This window comes from Cyprinus carpio, chromosome A7, assembly GCF_018340385.1.
Source record: "Cyprinus carpio isolate SPL01 chromosome A7, ASM1834038v1, whole genome shotgun sequence".
Lineage (NCBI taxonomy): Eukaryota > Metazoa > Chordata > Actinopteri > Cypriniformes > Cyprinidae > Cyprinus > Cyprinus carpio.
In genome coordinates, this window is record NC_056578.1 from 24661951 (window position 1) to 24682986 (window position 21036).

General features: G+C 37.4%; 1 protein-coding gene across 3 annotated transcripts in view; it reads right to left on the reverse strand.

Moving 5' to 3' along the window:
• Positions 1-1589: 1589 nt before the first annotated feature.
• The window catches only part of smarcd3b (SWI/SNF related, matrix associated, actin dependent regulator of chromatin, subfamily d, member 3b), a 37890-nt gene continuing 18443 nt past the window's right edge, over positions 1590-21036 (reverse strand). For 2 of the 3 annotated variants that reach the window (XM_042760568.1, XM_042760567.1), the window contains exons 2-13: positions 17242-17435; positions 11494-11536; positions 10625-10747; positions 9770-9892; positions 8017-8112; positions 7607-7708; positions 6931-7092; positions 6646-6743; positions 5754-5889; positions 5432-5554; positions 4730-4831; positions 1590-4583 (exon numbers count right to left, since the gene is read on the reverse strand). In XM_042760568.1, the coding sequence (XP_042616502.1) occupies positions 4530-4583; positions 4730-4831; positions 5432-5554; positions 5754-5889; positions 6646-6743; positions 6931-7092; positions 7607-7708; positions 8017-8112; positions 9770-9892; positions 10625-10747; positions 11494-11536; positions 17242-17435 (1356 nt within the window). In that variant the 3' untranslated portion in view covers positions 1590-4529. Of the gene's footprint in view, positions 4584-4729; positions 4832-5431; positions 5555-5753; positions 5890-6645; positions 6744-6930; positions 7093-7606; positions 7709-8016; positions 8113-9769; positions 9893-10624; positions 10748-11493; positions 11537-12794; positions 12885-17241; positions 17436-21036 lie in introns of all 3 variants that reach the window. The other variant, XM_042760569.1, reaches the window with a different exon arrangement.

Genomic DNA, 21036 nt, shown 5'->3' on the forward strand with positions numbered 1-21036 from the left:
TCTTTTTCCACAGGGAACATAGGTTAATACAGTACATTCTCCATCTGACTGTATGGAAGTCTTTTTCTCCACTCTGCTATTTTCATGTTTTTTTAGAGAACAGAGGGACACCCTGTGGATTTTACCAGGTCAAGAGCAGAGAGGTAGTGAAAGGTTCTTTCAAAGCTGAGGGTGTGGCCAGCTGCTGAATACTAACACCAGTTTCCTCATTGCCATAATGACACATTTATCCTAAAAGAGGAGTTAAAGGATTAGTTCACCCAAAAATGAAAATTAGCCCATAAATTACTCACCCTCAAGGCATCCTAGGTGTCTATGACTTTCTTCTTTCAGACGAATCCAGTCGGAGTTATATAAAATTGTCTTTGATCTTTCAAGCTGTTTCATGGCACTCAGCGGGTGTTGCATGCATCAGTCCAAAAGAAGTTAAATAAAAAGCACCCATCCATAAAATAAAGTGTTTCACACGGCTCCGGGGGGTGAACAAAGGCTTTCTGTAGTGACTCGATGCGTTTTTGTAAGAAAAATATCCATATTCAAAACGAAATAATCACTTTAAAGTAGCTTGCGCCAACAGTTGTACATGGAAGCAGCTCCGGAAGCATGACGTATGAGGTCAGTGTTGTGGATGCGCCGGTGAGTCTCGTGAATACTGACGTTTGTTTACAGGAGCAAAGGAAGCAAAGTTTCCTTACTTTAGCAAAGAAGAACCAGTCTCCTCTTGGCTTATATCGAAATCCTCAGACTTTCTTCATTACAATTCCTCGTTTTATACCTCTAATTAGTGACTGTTGTTTTGTTTTGATCTCTTCGCTGTGTTTTTGCGTTCGTCACTTCTGTGCGAAAAGGTGCAAATCCGACCTCCATACGTCATCCGCCCGGAGCTGCTTCCGTCTACAACAGTGAGCGCAAGCTACATTAAAGTGATTATTACATTTTGAATATGGATATTTTTCTTACAGAAACGCATCGATTCGCTACAGAAAGTCTTTGTTTTCCTCTTGGATTTCACACAAATGCAGTGGTTCTCAACTATTTTGATTCAAAGCCCCCTTTGTCCAAGAAAATATTCAAAGCTCTCCAATCTAAGGAGATATTTACCTCTGGTATTTTTTTTTTGGCACATTTTTATCATTAAAAATTATTTTATCGTTAAAATAATATTTTTTTCTTTCTCTATTCTATCCTGTTTTCTTTTTATTTATTATAAAAATGACCCTCTAACACTAGCATTCTCTATTCTTTTGACCCTCTAACACTAGCGTTTCCTTTTTTTCTATTCTATCTACTTGTTTTCTTTTTATTTATAATTATATATTAATATAAATTATATTTATTACCCTTGCTACATGTACTGCGTTAGGCTAACTGAGACTTCTCATAGCACTTACATATTATTGCCCTCTTGTTGGCTTTGATTTCTTCTATTGTCCTCATTTGTAAGTGCTTTGGATAAAAGTGTCTGCTAAATGACTAAATGTAAATCATTTGATATAACTTATTGAGGCTCCCTAGTGGGCCCTGACCCCTTGGTTGAGTACCACTGCCCTAATGCACATCTTGAAAATAAACTCTCATCACACTTTCAGTATAGTGTTCCATTCACAAACTTTGGCAAGCGCTTGTTTATTTACTGTACATCCTCACTATGCTACATATGAACGTCTGTAGTTTTGATCTCTCTAGCTGAACAGTGAAACAAGATGAGAAAGCAAACATATACAGACTGTGAGAGAGAGAGACGAAAAAAAATACATAGAGGATCATTAAAACCCACTTGTTCAGATGTCTGCTGGCAGTACTTCTATGAACAAACCAAGGAATAACATGTACACTATAACCAAAACCTGGTTTCAAAGCCCAGCAGAACTCTAGTACTGAATACTTCAATACTTGTGTGGCATTTAATTTAAGCCATACCAGTAAAGTCTTGATTTTTTAGCACCCAAACTGTTGGATATTTTCCCTTACAGAAGCACTGGAGGGCAGCATGATCCACACTATGACTGAAAGCAAGAGAGATGTAACATTGAACACTTGACCCCATGATGGTCAGGTAAAGCACATTTGGTGGCTACAAGAGTTAGAGAAGAGGTTACTTTACATATGAGAAAGTCACTAATAGCCACACAGGTAGATGTTACACTTCAAGTTTATAATATTCAAAATGGCTGACTATACATGTAGTACCCATAGGATTCAATGGGAGGTGCTGTTGTTGCCCAACAGGCTCTGTAAAAATCATTGGGGTGCTTCTCTTATCCACATATTAAATTGCAAAGTCTTTTTAAAAGACAAAAAAAGAAAGAAAAAAATAAGGCTTAAAATAGCCCCTGCTCTACATGTTGGTACTGTATGTAGAGGCTGTGACCAAGACACAGAAGGTCACGAACTATAGGAACTCAGTGCTTTTCTGATCAAGTCCCAAGCAGTCAAAAGGTTTCTCATGTCCTTGTATGAAAGTATAAAAATTTGTCCATGCAGCATGCATAGGTCTGAAAAATACTCCAGGTCACCAGAACTCCTCTTTCCTCACGAGAAGCTGCATGAGGCTCACAGGCAAACTGCAAAAACTCACAACAGTTGATCTGGACAAACCATCCTTCAGCTGACAGTAAAGGAGCAGACGGTTAATGATCAAAACCCAAAGCCAATGAGAAGTCAGGACTATGCTGCGTTGATGAAATTAATCTGTAATACCAGATGGCAGTATCCACATTCCACAACATTTATTCCCTAGTTCATCCTTCATTTCTTGGAAAGCGTTCAGAGCGCTCAGTTATGTTCCATGATTTAGTGCAAAGACTCTATGAGTCATAAAGCAATTTAAAAAAAAAAAGACTGTTTTCACAGCTATGGACAAATGGGAATTTAAAAATGTGTATTCTTTAAAAATGCATCCTTCATCTTTTAAAAATTCCTTCATCAAGTCAGAGTCTGCACACTCTCTTTTTAAAAGTAAATTAGACCTTTGGTAAAACATCAAAGGACACTAATGCTTTAAAATACTTTGAAATGGTGACATTAGTGAGAAACACAAATGCTCACAGTATGTTATTTTAAACAACACTATTGAAATGGATAAAAAAAAGCAGGATTCAAAGGAACTTCTTCAAAAAGATGGTTTGGACGTTTTGGTGAAGCATAAAGAAATGTCTCAAGATTTTACAGAATATTGACTTTTATCTAGTTGACTGCTGATCTGACTAATCCACTCTAGTCTGACACATCCGGGTCCAAATGCTCCTTCAGATCACAAAAACAAACAGTGCTAATATACACTTACGGTGTGCTATAGTACTACTGAAATCTCAGTTGGCTAGACAGATTCATCTTGTCTGACTGGGACGCTGTGAGCCCAGAGACTAGTGTACACTGGAAGCTTAGCTTAAAGGGGTACCATTAATGTACAGTGATCATAAACGGCAGTTGAGATTGTATTCTTAATTCAAATGAAGTAAAGGCTTGGACCCAGAAACAGTATTTGATATGTCATGAGCGGATTATATTTCTGAATAACTTGTCACCATGCTGGTATGGCCCATTTTCGTCATATATGTGAAAGCTTCTCAAAAACCGTGACCTATCAAATTCCTTCAAAGTGAACTAATGACTATGTCAGTACTGTCCTACAAAGGCAAAACACATCAACTACACATAATTCAATCAAAAAAAAAAAAAAGTGAAAATTTATCAAAATTTAAAAAAAAAAAAATCAACATTCTCTCTCAAGTGTGGGTGTAGTTGGTTTTGTCTTTATACGGCAGAATAGTTTTTAAATACTTGATTAAAACCACCTCCTTCAATCTTTCAATGTTTATATACACTATTGCAGCTAAATGTCATTATTGTGGCAGGGATAGACAGCAGACATTGACATAACCCTGTAAGCCACCAGTTCAGTTAATACTGAATGATTCTCCTCTTTAAGCTGCCTGCCTCAAAGTACTTCATAAATACACTTCTAAATAAAAGTGTTAATAATGGAGACAGTTATTGTAGCTCCACTGATTCCCAACACTGACAGACATTCAAAATTACCCTTTTGATCAATACCCAAGAAAAAAACTGGTACAAGTGTGGACTAAACACATGTTAATCACAGGGAAAATGTGTTTGAATACCAGGAATTGATGACTGAAAGGAAGGAAAGCAGAATCACAACTGAATCAACGTTGGATCCACAGTCTAGGGGACTGAGCCGGCTCTGAAGTCATCAAGTTCAAAATGCTGGTCGATTTGATTGGTATTAAAAACCAGAAATCCAGTAGTGCATTGTGAGATGATTGCATCCAGGAATGGAAGACATAGCACCGTGACTGGCTGAAATGCACATACAATACAATGGGGCTGTTGGAGTAACAGGGTGGGATTGGTCCATTATGGTGGATTGTAGGTCACAGTGACAACAATGATGACTGGACACACACAAACCCCCAAACACTGCAGAACATAATGCAAGGACCTCCATACTGGAGGCTGTGTTGTCACAAATGAGCCATGTTTTCTGAATGTGGTTGTTGTGAGTTCTAGGTGTTCCTCAAGGCCAAGGCCTGCTCCAGCTCCTGCCTCCTCTGCTGGATCTTTGGAAGCGGAAAGACAAGGAGTCAGTCAGTTTTTGTCCAGTGCAGTTCAGACACTGACAAAGTGCAGCCCGTTATAACACCCTGTTTTATAGTAAGCCCAGTAGAAGGTTCACACTGGTCACCGTATATCTTTATATTCTTACCTTGCAGTAGAAGTAACGGCTAACAGCCTCCTGAGACCAAGGCTGATGATAAAACTCTGCTCTCCTCTCTTCCTCTGGGTTCCCAACAACATCTGTCATCAGCTACAACCAATCAAAATGTGATATCAGTTAGAAATGCAGGACAACATCAGGACAAACATGATGCAGGAGATTAAGTCTTTAAGAGGCATGCTTCAGAGAAAGAAATCACATAATGATCTTCACCCATGATTTTTAATGGTACTGTATGGGAGCTGGTGAAGCTAGTGAAAACTACTGAATATGAAGTAAATACCTTGTTGAAGCTTATATAAATCTGGTTCAAAATGTGCAATTTCTGTATCATTAACAGCAGCAACAGAACAGCAAAATTAATCTCCACCAAACAGTTTATTAAACACTCCTACTGCCCCTTCTGACCCGCCCTATAAACCCATGCCATTGGTTGAGCCAAAGGTTGACATATCGGACCACTCAAACAAACTGAGCAATGTTTTGAAACCAGCACAGAGCCACTGTATTTACACTTTTTTTGACATCATAGTACAACTGGCTTACATGTATCTGCCTCAGCACATTAAACGGAAATATGAGAAAGTACTATAACAGAAAACACACTTCATCTTCAAAAATAGTATAAATATAAAAATAATATCAAGAGTCATGTGTAGAATAAAATAATGAAAGAAGGTTGTTGCAGACCTTCAGATCTCTGCTCTGGGATTTGAGCCAGTCCTGGATGTAGCCTTTGGGATCTCTGGAGAAGCTGAGCATGAAATCTCTCTGGATCTTCAGCTGATTGATGGACTCAATAGTCTCATGGATCTACAAGCATTTAGAGCCAAATCGTAAAATCAAGGGTGTGTTCACAGACATGATGCCACTGCAGAAGTTGTTAAATCCTGATTATTATCCTGCTGTCAGCTTAACTGTAATAATATGAGTCAAATCAGAGACCCTATAATTCACAAGTTCAATCATCTGCTCCACTGTGCCTACACTGATGTGGGAGACTTGCACTAACCTTGTTGTCCAAAGAGGCAATCTCTTGCTGATTGGCTGTGGAGAGCAAGAAGCTGCTCATTTGTGCTTTAAGGGGATCTTCCACCTCTACATCAATGTCATAGCACGCCGTCTTTTTCTGATCATTAGGGTCGACGCTGTGCAAAAATAACCTCATTTAGAATTCATGTTTTGAATTCTTCATAAAATTAGCACGAGCAGATAGATAAGATGATGCACAACTGAACCAAAATACTCCTGTTTTGGATTTTATACATATCTACACATTAGAAATCATATATGAGGTTGAATGAAAATTATGATGTAAAAGAAAAAGAAAAAATACTGTTAAAGAAGTTGAGGTTATGCTTTTTAAAATAATTATCTAATGCTCACAAAGGCTGCATTTATTTGATCAAATATATATATATGAAATATTATTAATATGAAAACAATTGTTTATTATTTGAATGTATTTTAAATTGTCATTTATTCCTGTGATGGTGTTGATGAGCAATGTGCTGTTATTTTTCTTAACAATGTGTCTTATGATTTTTTTGGTGTATTTGTAATATGCTGATTTGATACTCAAGAAACATCATTATTACTGGAAACAGTTCTGCTTAATAGAGACTGTAATAATTGTTTTCAGGATTCTTTGATGAGTAGAAAGTTAAAAATATAGATTTTTTTTTAAGATTATAGATGTCTTAATGTTTTGTTCAATTTAATGTGTCCTTACTGAATAAAAGATTAATTTCTTTTAAAAAACAAAATCTTACTGACCCCAAACCTTTGACCAGAAGTATAAAAGATTAAGAACACTGTATTTTGGTAGATGTCGGGATTAAATGTGTCATATTTGTACATACAAGCAAGTAGACAAACAAAACCACATAATCAGACACGCAAACCTAATGATGTGATTGATGACAATAGGGTCGGGGGGGAGCAAAAGGTTGGTGAGGCGCTGTGGGATTTCGGAGAACTTCAGACGTGGACAGTCAAAGATCTGTGAGAGGAGATGAGGCCAGAAACACAAAAAGTTCTTGATTAAAATACAGTATTACTGGCTTTAATTCCAACATGTGTTTCTACTGTATTTCTACTATTTTAAATATCAGACACGTTATAGGGGTTTTTATTTCATTAATTACAGATTGTGACGAATGTTAATCAATGTTTCCAATCAAGTGTACCTGTTGGAAGTACTTGTCACAGTTGATGTACTCCTTGTCATGCGAGTCCTGCAGTTTGTTGGTTTTGACATACTGCCAGAGGGCCTGGATGATACTGGAGCGAGTCTGTGTGTGTATTCCCAGCAGACGAGCCAGACGCGGATCCAGTTTAAACTGAGGCGGCTGCACACAGAACACAAGACTCTCAGATAAATAATGCCTTTCAGTCACTGTTCGGTGGATTCCCCATTCATTTCAGAGTACTGACACATGCTTACATTTAATTAACTATTAATAATTAAATACATTATCAAGTTTAATTAACTTTTAATCTAAAAAAGTAGCCAGAGAAGAAGAATATTTATCTATTTGGTCTGTGACTAGCACCGCAGTTTTTTTCATAAAAATAAAGCATCACAAAATTATTACTCAGAGTTTATTATCACAAAGTTCCTGTTCTAATATACTCATATATGTGATATTCACCCTTCACTATGTTGTTAACCATTTCATCAACTTGTTACTTCAATGAAACTCAAGGCTTCAAGGTCGGAAAGAAATTTATAATCAAAAAGAAAATCACACAAGCCCAAGGAAAAAAGTTCTAAAATTGCATTAAAATTCTACAAATGCATTTTGCAGTTCTTGATCAGTAGTCTTTAAGTAAACATCACTGGATGCATTTTTTTGCCTTTACCTGGTAATCCAGCATTAACAGCAGGGTGCAGCGCACGTTCACATCTCCAGGCCTCTTCACCTGGAAACCGTCTGTCTCCTGAGTGGTTGGGGTACGATGCCACTGCAGAAAAAAAAAGAAATCAACATGCTTGAACACACTTACAAAGAACAAAACAAAAAAAAAAGCTAAACACAGTTACTTCAATAACCTGAATGACAGTATCACCACTTACTGAACAAAGAGCATTTTTATGAACTATACTGTAATCTACAGTGTCTGCATGACATATATGCAGTGAATTATGGAGTTAAAATATGCAGTTAAAAGATATTTATTGCGGTTTTAGTTCTTGGTTTTAAGAAATTTCCATTATGAAAAAATGTGTTTCACTGTCATTTAGAGTGATAAGCAGGATATCAAACACCAACCTCAACCAAATGGTTATCAGGGCCGTAGAGGTCTTTGTCAAGCTCAATCACCAGACTCTTGAAGAATGAGGAGAACTTCCTCTTCATCTTTCCCGGCTGTGCAAGAAAGCATGAATGCTGTTTTCAGTGTGAGCCACTGAGCAAACTATCCAGTTTCAAGGATGGAGACATTGTTGGAAAACAAGAACTTTACACCACATCATAAACTTTCCTGGTAGACTTTCCATGGAAGAGAACGGGCTGAATGTCAAATGTGGCATACTGGCGGATGATTTGCTGAGCAGGACAACATTCCATTCAGCCCAGAGACGGCATGAGCCCTTCAAGCTATCATCAATAAGTGCTAGTTTCATTTCTTTGGGCATGGAAAAGCATGCCTCAAGAGTATTAGCTAAACTGACCTTGGTTAGAGACTGACCCAAGAGGCTGGAGTTATGCTGCACTGAGTAAACACTTGAGAATTTAGTCCCCATGCCTCAGCTGCAATCACATGAATCAAACCAGTACATTAGCAGATATTTCAGATCATAAAGCAAAAGAAGCTTTTAACAAAGTAAAAATAAATAAATACGTCTCTGATTGCAGCTATCTTCAGTTATCTTTACATACTGTAGGTAGTTGGTATCATTACACGGATATGAAGGTCAAAGTATTTTTTGTACTTGTAATAAATGTTTTTGCATGTTTAGCCATGCTCCAGTGCCTTTGAGGCTAGAGATGAAGGGAACATGCTTGAGCAAAAACAAATGCGCAATGAGCCTCAGCTTTTGCTAGTTAAGTTCTATTTAATCAAATTGATGGAACCCACTAAACAGATTTAAGATCGCTGTCAAACATAAAACATAATTATGCAATGCCGAATTAGAGATAGTAGGCAAGTAAACTTAACCTTCATTTTAAAGGGGGAAACATTTTCTGGTAACTTCTGGTTGTCCGTTACTAATGTAATTCCTGTAGGTGGAGTTTGCTGCATATAAACAGCACTTTATGAATAGTTATGTCCCTTCCTTGTATATCACACCATGCAAAAGCAACAGGGTGGGAAGGTAAATGATTTTTTTTCTAAATGAGAAGTTTTGAATGATTCTTTCGAATGGGAAAGTAAATGATTATTTCAAATCAGTGTAAAGCATGTATAATATGTATAGTATTATATGTTTTATGCTTATACACATCAAAAGTGTGATTGCTGCATATTTTGAACATTTATTCTGGGTGATGTACACTTGTCTGCTAGACTGCCATTAAGTGCATTCTTTTTAGGATGAATTTTCCTTGTGAAAATAAAAGCATGCCACAGTTGCTGTTGACAGAGTTTCAGATGTAATTAACCGAGAATATTCCTTTATGCATTATTGGTTAAAAGTGTGCATGGCATACAACTATCAAAAGAGCTAAGTAAGGAAAAACAGTCCAAGTCAAGGGACCCACAGAACTTTCTGGCGTGTATGTTTGGCTGCAGGCTGGGAAGTGATCTCACTGGTAAGTGAGGCACATGTCTGTGGTCAAGACGCTGGGACTGGGAGAGTAAATTTAACCTCACTAATTCAAAATGCACATAGCTGCCATTCACAAGGTGTGATGTCACAGACAAAAAATACATGATCAAAAATTGCAGACAGTTTATTTGTGATACAATAGTCATAGTTTTCCCAATAAAAGCACCAAAACAAGAGCACCTCTGTGTTTCATAGTAAAGGATTTAAACTAAATCTGTGTTGTCCAATTATTGATTTAAGTACAACTGACTCACATCATCCAGCAGTTTGCCCTCCACACGTAGCTCCCAGGATGCAATGCTACCTTCAGAGTCCTCTCCATCAGGCTTGGCAGGGTTAAATGTGTTGGAGATGTAGAGACGCAGTTTCCGCTTTTGCTTCAAATAGGAAAAAAATAAAAAGAATTCATTCAAAATATTTATATTAGTCCTGTATGCTCACAAAAAAACAGAGGCATTATGTTGGGAAAATGCTTTTAAGCTAATAAGTGGTAAAATATGAGGGGCTAAACACTAAGAACAATGATATCAACCTCATTTGATGCTCATTTAAGTTGTTTGTTGTGTTATCCTGTTGATTTATGCAAGCAATATTTAAAATGGTTCAATAATAGACGACTAGACTGCAGGTAAAAATGCTTGTTCCAAGGTTCCTTGTGTCTGCTTAAAATTGTCTGATATATCCACCTTATTTTCAACACAGAAGTAAGTTTAAGAAGTAAGTAAGCTTTCTGTGAATGTGCGAGACTTCTGATTCATAAGCCACTAAAGGGAAATAACAAGAAGAATATCAAAGTGCAGAAAATGGTAAAACTATATGAGCTACAAAGCAGTGTGTTTATAATTAAGACAATACATTAAAATAACATGGTAAAAATACCAGTTTGCAGTTTCAAGAAGCGTAAGTTTTTTTTACAGCTAAAAATAGCTGGAATCAAATGACACCGGAAGCCAGACACATTACGTTTAAAAATGGCCGCGGCCACTCTAATGTTAAAAATAAGGTGGATTGGTTAACAACAGTTAAAGTGCAAACGCATATATATTTTTAACAGTCTGTCCTGGAAATTGTAATAAAAAGAACATATGGATCTTGAAGATGAGAAATACCTTCATGGGTCTCTTAAGTGCCTCTTGGATGTCCACCCGTTTGCGCATTATGGTCTGGTCTAATTTACGCTCGAATGCCAACAGATCCATATACGCCTGTGACTCCGGAACAAGCTCACGAATCTGAAGAAGGAATTCAATAAAACCTCATTTTGCAATTGGGAGCACTGGTAAGGAAATTCAAACTATCCGAGTTATTTTCCTTGTTCTGTGTACGATAGACAGAGTGTTTCATCAATGACTAATGCGTCTGGCGTCTCCACTGAAGATGATAAGACACACATAATGCTGCTTATCTTATCTAACACAACCAACTCATAGTAACACAGTGACTATAAGAAACTAAGAACAGAATCATTCATATAATGTTTAAACCCTATTAAATGATATATGATATATTAAATGATAAAAAAATATTTTCAACAATAGCCATCACCATGAACCCACAGCAGTAATGCTGTCTTATATTATAATTTTTTTGTCTTACGTTATAATTTATTTACTATATATTGTAATATTACAATATCTCAGAATATGATACACAATTGAATGCTGACCTTAACTAGAACAGATATTATGTAGAAAAAAAAAAATATACATACTCTTTGCAATATACAAAATATTTCTAAAAATGACTCGACTATGTCTAGAGTATATCTGCATCGTCTGGTTGAGGTGACAATTACTGAATGCAAAAGCCCTCCAAAACATTTCTGTCTATCGTATCGCTTGCTTGGTAGAGGATTCCACCGCTCTAAAAGGCCGAGATAGAGAACAGACACACACACCCGTGCATCTTCATCCGTGCACATACAAAAAACCCAGCTAAACCAATGAAAGCAATGAAAAGGCTCAGATCTCTTACTCACCCTTTGTGGAAGGATCTTATCAGCCATCTTCCTCCTCTTGGCACTGCAGAAAGGGGAGAAAGGGGAAATGGAGAGGAAAGGCAGAAAAAAAAACCAAGATGTTACTATGGAGACTGACAGTGGAGCACCCGGGACATCTGCTAAAATTCTGGGGCTGGTCCAGGATGCGGGAAAGACGATGTAGGAGTGTGTGTGTGTGTGTGTGTGTGCGACGCCAACCCAGATGGTGCTGGCAACCGCTGGCACAGAGGACGTTACTAGAATCAACTAGAATCATTACTGCTCAAACTTCACAAGCTCATAGGACCTGCTCATGATGTGCAGACAGGTGTGTCAATACGGCTGTGTTGTGCATGCGAGTATATCTGTGCTCAAATATGAATTCTATTCCTTTGAGCACAACAAGTAGCATTGTTTTGGTGTTCTTTTCTTTGTGCTTTTTTCTCTGTTTCACATCAGATATGGACAAAACTGCTAGTTGAGAGAGCTGCATGTGGCATTACCTGTGAAAGCAAATAATCATTCGTCCTATTAACGAGACTGAAAAGAGTGCTGTGTTTGCATGTGTTCAATCCCTCTCATAAAAAAAAGAGTCAAAAGCAGGATCCATACAGGTGACCATCACCAAAACAAACACTGCGAGAAGATCAGGAAAACAATGACCTAATACAATGTTTGTTATTCCACAATGAACATCTGGGTATAACTAGCTTTATACATAGTTTATGAGTGGTCTCAAGTCAGTATTGATTTTAATATAGCTTAATATATTTATCCAATCAACTAAAATGCATAAATCAGTCAGCCTGACTTTTTAATACATGTTTAGTTATTTGTGAAAACATTTAGAGTCAACACTTTACATTGAAGTGTAAAATAAGCTCTTACATACTGGCTTCATGCCATGCAACAAGACATGCAAGCACATCCTTGCTAAAATATTTAATAACGTTAAAACTTTAACCTTAATATATTAATATTATTATAATACCTTTGATTTTATAATATTGACTCAAATGTCATGTTAGGTCTCATGACATGACTAACATCTTGATCAGCTGAACTAACTTCATCATCAGCTGATCTGTAACTTAATAAATTAAATCATTGCTGTATAAAGGAATAATCTATGATAATAACCATTACACATCAATCAGAGGTGGGGGCGGGGGGTAACCCTAATTAGGGATATGTCTCTGGAGGCAAGATGTGCTAGGATAAGAGGGGGCAAGGGGTCAAGGCTTGGGACAAGGAAGGGATCAAAATGTGTGAATCCATCATGCAGCAGAATAAACTCCTACTTTGATCCGATTGTGGGATCTGATTGGGCCTCTCTCATGTCCATCTGTCTCCCTGGCATCTCATTTGGTCCAGGAAATCCAACAGGCTTCCTACGAGTTGATGGCATTCGAAGGGTCCTTCATTAGAGGGTATTGAGTGTGTTTGTATATGTTGCAAGAACATATGCTTGTATGGAAGTTTAGAATTGCTATTATGTTGGGGACACATTACAAAAAGCTGAATACACAAAACAGACAACATGGGAGTTGTACAAGAAACAGCAGAAGTAGAGGACAAAGGAGCTGATTTGCCATGTGTGGTTATTACACACACACACACACACACACACACACACACACTAGTGCAGTGATTAGTCTGATGTGAGACAGGAGGATTCTAGGCAATGCAAGATAATGTTACACAAATGTGTCAGACAAGGTCGACGGACAGAATGAGCAAGTATGTGAATCAATGGAGCTGATTCAGAGAGGATACAACAGAGAGAGAGAGAAAGAGACAGAGATCCAGGAAGAATAAAGAAACTAGTATTATATACAATATTTCTCAGTGCGTGGCCCCTTTCTGTCACAACAGCACAGTCAGATGATTGGCCAGCAGACTGAAGACTCCACAAATCAGATTAACTGCAACTAAACAACAGCCACTGCGCAAACTAAGACATATGTCACAGAGATTTGTGTTAAAAGACAACAGAGTGACCCCATTTAAAACAACTGGGAATTTTCAGAGATTTACAGGAACTTGGGTCATATCTGATCAAAAATATACAAAAACAATCAACAAATGACACCAAGAACAAACAGTGCAAATGAAATCAGAAGAAATAAACATCTTAAGAAGAAGAATGTAAAAAAAAAAAAAGGTGATGAAAATTACTGAATGTCCTAAATATTTTCCAGCAACAAGAAATGTATTTCTTCAAACTGAATGTCAAAATGCTCTGTGACTTAATGCAATCACAGACAGTCAGAAGATATGTTGATATCTAATTTACAGCTTCTTTATGTGGAGCAGAATTTGGACCAACACGATTTCACTGTGGGCGGGGCTACCCAGCACTCCACTACTAAAATCTGTTGAAGTCGTGACATATCGAATACTTTTTCCTGGGAGTAGCCTCTACTCCATTTTAAGTGAGAATACAATCTCAACAGCCATTTATAAGCACTATTCATTTACAGCACACCTTTAAGCTAAGCTTTTTAAAACTCATGGTGTACAGTACACTAATCTCTGGGCTCATCCCAAACGCCAACAGTTTAACAAATTCAGAAAAGATGAATCACTGTCTGCTCAACTAGATTTCGTATGGAGATAAAGGTTGGGATCAAGATTTTTTGATAGTACTACAGCACACTATCAGTGAATATAAGCACCGTTTGTTTGGGATCTGAAAGAGCATTTGGACCTGAAAACTGTGACACGTGACATCAGACTTAACAACTGAACAGAAATCAAGTAACAGACACCTGGGTATGGGACAGTGTAAGACTAGAAAAAAAAACTCATGAAATCTACATCAATACAGCCATAACCATTTTATTGTTAACAGCTGTTTGCCAAAATGTTGCAATTGCAAATTCTTTTGCTTCCCATTAAGATTTATGTAACCAAATCTTGTGTCAGACAGGATCAGGCCAGTCTGTTGAAACAGTTCTTGTCAGAGGAAGAACTGCATCTTCCCATCCAACCAAAGCAACAGAGACAATTTACAAGCTCATCAATCAGAACTCATTCAGTTCTGACTGTAGTGTACACTTCAGCTCCAGTGTTTCTGTACTACAGATTATAGCAATACAGTGACAGTGTCCTGTGCAGCACCCAGGGGTTCATACAACATTTTGAGAAAAACCTCAATGTTTTTTGTCCATACAATGCAAATAGTCATAAAAACTGTTGATTACCAACAGCCTTCAAAATATAATTTTGTGTTTCACAGAAGAAAGAAAGTCATGTTTGAAACAACATGAGTACATTTTAAAAAAAGTGAAGCGACGTATGGCACACTCACACCTGGCGCAGTGGGCAGCAATACTGCTGCGGTGCCCAGGGAGCAGTTTATTCACTCCCCCACCTACAATCCCTGCCGGACCTGAGACTCGAACCCACAACCTTCGGGTTACAAGTCCAGCTCTCTAACCATTAGGCCACCTTTCACATCAGTGAAGTTAAAAAGCGGTTAGCACCACTTTTAACCCTGGATTACTGCTCCAAAGCAGGGTTACTACCACAAAAATAATCCAGAATAATGTCAACACAGGATTAAAAATTAATGGGTTAATGATTTTTTCCTTATAGACCTTTATTCATATAATAGTGGAGGGAGAAAGATAGAAACAAAAAAATAGTGGGAACATAGAAAGAAAGAAAGAAAGAAATATAGATAGAAATAAAGGTAGAACAAGAAATAAATAAAGGTAGAACAAGAAAGAAAGAAAGAAAGAAAGAAAGAAAGAAAGAAAAAGAATAGGTAAAAAATGGGAAACCTGTCAGTTCATGTATCTAGTGAAAATAAGTTAAACACTGCATCACTGCGTCAACATGAGTTAAGAATTTCAAAAGCCTACATGAGTCTAACTACATTAAGTGACATCATCCAGGTTTTTATTATGATAAAATCTATGTGGTTCCTGATCATTAGTTCCTTGCATTAATGTTAGATCCCTTCTACGAAAGTGCTTTTTGTAAATGATATGATCACAGATCAAAACCTAGATGTGCTCTGTTTGACAGAAACCTGCCTAAAACCAGATGATTACATTACTTTAAATGAGTCTCCCCCCAAGATAACTGATATAAACATGAACTGCATTCAAAAGGTAAAGGGAGAGATGTTGCTACAATATATAGCAATATTTTCAGTATTTCTCAGAGGTCTGATTTCAAGTATAATTTGTTTGAAGTAATAGTAAAATTTAAAATTTCAAGTACATTATCTAGTAATGTTAATGATAAATTTGTACTGGCTACTGTATACAGGGCGTCATACAGACTTTATCAAAGAATTTGCTGATTTGAGTTAGTGCTGGCTGCAGATAAAATCTTAATTGTTGGCAATTTTTATATCCATATTGATAATGAAAAAGATGCATTGAAATCAGCATTAACAGACATTCTAAACTCTACTGGGGTTAGACAACACGTAACAGGACCTAATCATTGTAGAAATCATACTTTAGATTTAATGCTATCACATGGAATTGATGTTGATGGTGATGAAATTCTGAATAAACAAACTCTAGCTTGTCCAAAATGCAGCAGCTAGAGTTCTTACTAGAACCAGGAAGTACAGCCATATTAGTCCAGTTCTGTCAACACTGCACTGGCTCCTTATTAAACATTGTTTATATATTTTAAAATCTTGATAATTACTTATAAAGCCCTGAATGGTTTGCTCCTCAGTACTTGAACGAGCTCTTATCGCATTATAGTCCTTCATGTCTGCTGTGATCTCAAAACTCTGGCCATTTGTCAATACCTAGAATATCAGAATCAACTGCGGGCAGCAGATCCTTTTCCTGTTTAGCACCCAAACTCTGGAACAATTTACCTAACACTGTTCGGGAGGCAGACACACTTTGTCAGTTTAAATCTAGACTAAAGATCCATCTCTTTAACCTCGCATACACATAACACACAATCATTTTTCTATAATTCAAATCCATTATAGGATTGTTAGGCTGCATTAATTAGGTCAACCAGAACCAGGAACACTTCCCATAACCCCCGATGTACTTGTTACATCGTAAGAAGAATGGCATCTATGCTAATATTAGTCTGTTTTATTCTTATTCTGAGGTCACCGTAGCCACCAGATCCAGTCCGTATTCAGATCAGATGGTCACTGCAGTCACCTGGATTCAGTCTGCATCCAGTCCAGATGGTGGATCAGCACCTAGGAACTCTACAGCCCTGTCAGCGGAGACTATGTCAACTAGATGTGCCCCAGAGACAGATCCCCTGTAAAGACCTCGTCAACTAGATGGCCATCGGGACAACACCACAAGAACCAGTCCTCTGCTCAATCTGACTTGCATTGCAGCCTGGAATTAAACCACACCAAGCTGGTTTCCTCTGGAACTGGCCCCCTGATTGAGCCTGGTTTCTCCCAAGGTTTTTTCTCCATTTCTGTCACCGACAGAGTTTTTGGTTTCTTGCCACTGCCATCTTTATCTTGCTTAGTTGGGGACACTTCATTTCTAGCAATATTGTCGACTTGAGTGCACACATACTATTTGAACTGACCAGAGCTGGACGATGACGTCACTGAATACTGAATTGACTTTAACTGAAAAATTGTGTTGTTTACTATTGTCCATTTGCATTATCAAAACACTATTTACCTTTTTAATATTGTAAACCTGCTTTGACAAAATCTGAATAGTAAAAAGCGCTATCTAAATAATGGTGACTTGACTTGATTAGTATATGTCACATTATACTTACTTCCTGTTTCGATTCTGTACGGCCTGCTGCTGTTGAATCTGCTGCTGTGAAGGAGCGGGCCGTTTGCGACTGGCTTCCATGGCCTGATTGGTAAGTCCAGGCCGGACAGCAGGGCTTCCTCCATATGGTGTTCCTGGAGGCCCCATTGGGGCCCCCTGATGGGGCATTCGTGCTCCTGATGGGATGCCGGGCCGCTGAAAAAAGATGTCAATAAAAGGAATGACATAAAAAAAGTGACTCTAAAACAAGAGAATACAGATATACAGTGAATCAGTATAATGGTGCTTTTTAAACATACACATTAATAACTAGCAATCAGTTATAAAATATTTACTTAAAAATAATTTGAAATGTAAGTGAAAAGTTTGAAAAATTGAAAGCATGTGCACATTCGTGTTTAGTCAGGTGAAGATGTAAATATCTGTCACTGTTTGACCTGTTGTAACTTGTACAACAGCAGCTGTTGCTTGCTTTCCTTAAAAGGGTTAGTTCACCCAAAAATAAACATTAGCCTGTGTTTTACTCACCCCCGAGGCATCCTAGGTGTATATGACTTTCTTCTTTCAGATGAATCCAGTCGGAGTTATATTAAAAATTGCCCCCCGAAGCCATGTAAGATTTTTTTATGGATGGGCCCTTTTATTTCTTTTGGACTGAAACAATACAACACCCGCTGACTTCAATGAAAGAGCTTGAAAGATCAAAGACAATTTTTAATATAACTCCGACTGGATTCGTCTGAAAGAAGAAAATCATATACACCTAGGATGCCTCGGGGGTGAGTAAAATGCAGCCTAATTTTCATTTTTGGGGGAACTAACCCTTTAACAGCAGCAGCAACTGCACACACACAACTCAAGTGCAATCTGTTCAACACTTGTGACACCAGAAACAAAAGGTCACACATACAACAGTTCAGGACAGTGAACAAATGACTTTGAAAGAGGAAACCCAAGTCTTGTCACACTCACACATACATAAATTTCTCTCCAGAGAACAGATGGTGTTTCAACTTCGTCTGATACAAACTCATGCTATTTAACTTTTAGCTGCAATTTAATTGCATTAGTTAGGTTGCTACTCTAATTACATTAGAATGAGCAGTGGTTTTATTTATGAAAAAAAAAAAAACTTGATTATATTGAAATTACAGGAAATGTTCACTACAGAACTGAACTGCTCAATAAATAATGTAGACAAACTAAAAAAAAAAAATGGTGTTGCCAATATGTTAGAGTAACAAATATTGCACAGAATTTAACATCAAGTACAGAGAAACATCACATATTAAAGAGATACTAGAGATGTAGCTGCTTTGAAACATGACATGAAATTGACATGAAAAAAACAGAAGGGAAGACTTCAAATAATGGTTAAGATCACGAGTAAAAATCATGGGGGCTATTATTACAGATATTTTTTTCCCTGGTGTTAAAGTTGCACCCTTAGCTATCTGCTGAAGTAATTGATAATATATTATAGTGACATACTGTAATAATGGCTATGGCTGCCAAGAAACAACAAATGAAAATGTTATTGAGAGTGACAGACCTAATGGGTGCACAGGGAGTGAAGGATACAATACAACTGATGGATGAAAGATACAGTTTCCTATAATACTACACAACACCTTACATGAAGAAGAAACAGCCAATAAGATGGACAGGATAGCAATAGGTTAATGACGGCAGACAGGATTTTCTTTAGAAAGAGAAAGAGTGTTAGGGTCATGGTGGTAGTGAAATTGGACAGGCAATTTCAGAGCATGTCAAAGGTACGGCTTGGAGTGACAGAGCAAGCACACAAATACACAGACAGTGGTCAAAAGAACAGATAAGAGAAACTCCAATTAGACAAAAATAGACAAATATAGTTGTACTGCAGGAAGTGTATACTCCATGTCTTTCTAAAGCCATAATGAGAGGACAATGAGAATAACTTAAATCATTATCATACAACAAAAACATGTTGAAGGAATGGATGAAAAAGGAAAGTCAGGCAGATATAGTGACATAACACTGAAAGGGAGACCGCAGGACAGAACTGGATCATGAGAGAAAATCAGGTGAAAAAATGCACTGATGCATCACAAAGCATAACTTCAATTCAATGCATTGATTATAGAATTTATGAACTGACTGGAATTTTAGTCATATTGCATGTTTTAGGCATTCACTTCATATCCAAAATACAGTTCTTGATCCGTTTTCAGTTGCACCTCTGCAAGAGCTGTGTCTTCTGAATATACCTGAAAAATGCTTATGAATCATACCACAATAATCAAATCAAATTCACTAACATTATCAATTATAACTGTCATCAAAGGAGGTTGTTCTCTTTTCAGTTTACTGTGAGAAGCATTTTCTTCAAATTCTGATTCATAGTCTAAAACATAACATTTTTATCAATTGGTAAACAGAATTTACTGAAAATCACTGATATATTTATGAAAGTTTCCAATTCATTCATATGGGATATTCTGTAAAGCTTGTCTGAGTTGATGTAGCAACAGTAACCGAAGGGGACGGAGCTTAGTGAAGGGTCATTACACCAGCATCACTGTATATGTCTGCTAGGGCTGGTTCACAACATAATTTTTTTCCAGTCCATTTTGCTACTTTTGCATTGTTTTCTATGTAGTATACACTAGACAGATGTGATTTTTAGTTGTACTAAAGTCTTTTGCAGCATCTTGCACATGACAGGTTTGAAAAAAAATGTGCTGCTCAAGTTGAAATGAGTTCAACTTAAAAAATAAATAAATAAATAAACACATATTTTACCTTATTCCACTGCCCGCATCTTGTGTTTTACAAAACAAAAACACATTCTGTGTGAATGTCCACATGATTTATTAAGATATATTAAAAAGATTTCTACAAAGCTACCAGAGCCAAAGAATCACTACAGAAGATCAAGCTCCCTGCCTAATGGTGTGAAGTAATCTTTTGACAGTTTTGTTAAACACAATTACTTTCACCTTGTGGCTGCTGTGTGAGAAACCTCTTTGAACTTCAGTTAAACAGGAAGGGCTCACACTGAACTGCTGCAGATGTGGTATGTGAAACAAATGTGTGAGAGTAACATCTAACTGCTGTTTTTTTTATATATATTTATACAAAGGAAGTGATTGTGATGTACCCACTAATGATGTACCTCACATGGGCTTGAGCTGTGTTACGTCTGCAGGTCAGGAGATTGATGAAGTGAACTCTAGACTGTTGTGAAATAAGAGCAGACTGTGCAGTGAGCATTGAGTTGCGGGGTAATGAAAGACAATGACTTTCAATGAGATATTAAGCATTCTACAAGGCCACACACTTGCAGGTGTAACATTTTTGTCATTCCCTGAATGCTGCAGATAAACACTTTCTCTGTCTGATGTGCTGCCAGATGCTTTAAACGGTCTTTGTCTGCTGTTGAGCTGTCTTACCGTCACATTAACACAGGAAGATCTGACCAGCAGGAAAAATGATCACATTTGAAAGCCTTTCATCAGATTCCGCTTGTTATCAGAGTAGAGGGTTCATGCATGAACAAAAAACTGAACGTTTTAATAGTCCTGAGAAACATACCACTTAAAATAGTTCAAACAGTTACTGTCCTTTGCTGTCTCTCTCTGTGTGGCTGCTTTGTTCACTAACCACTGAATATAAATATGGATGCAGGTAGGAAGGAAAACATTTTATTTGGAATATTTTCCAGCAGTCACATCATGTGGATTTGCACTTCAGAGAGAGTGGCAGTGTTTGTGCTGTCAATCAGCTTTGACTGAGGAGCACTTCTGCTCGATTC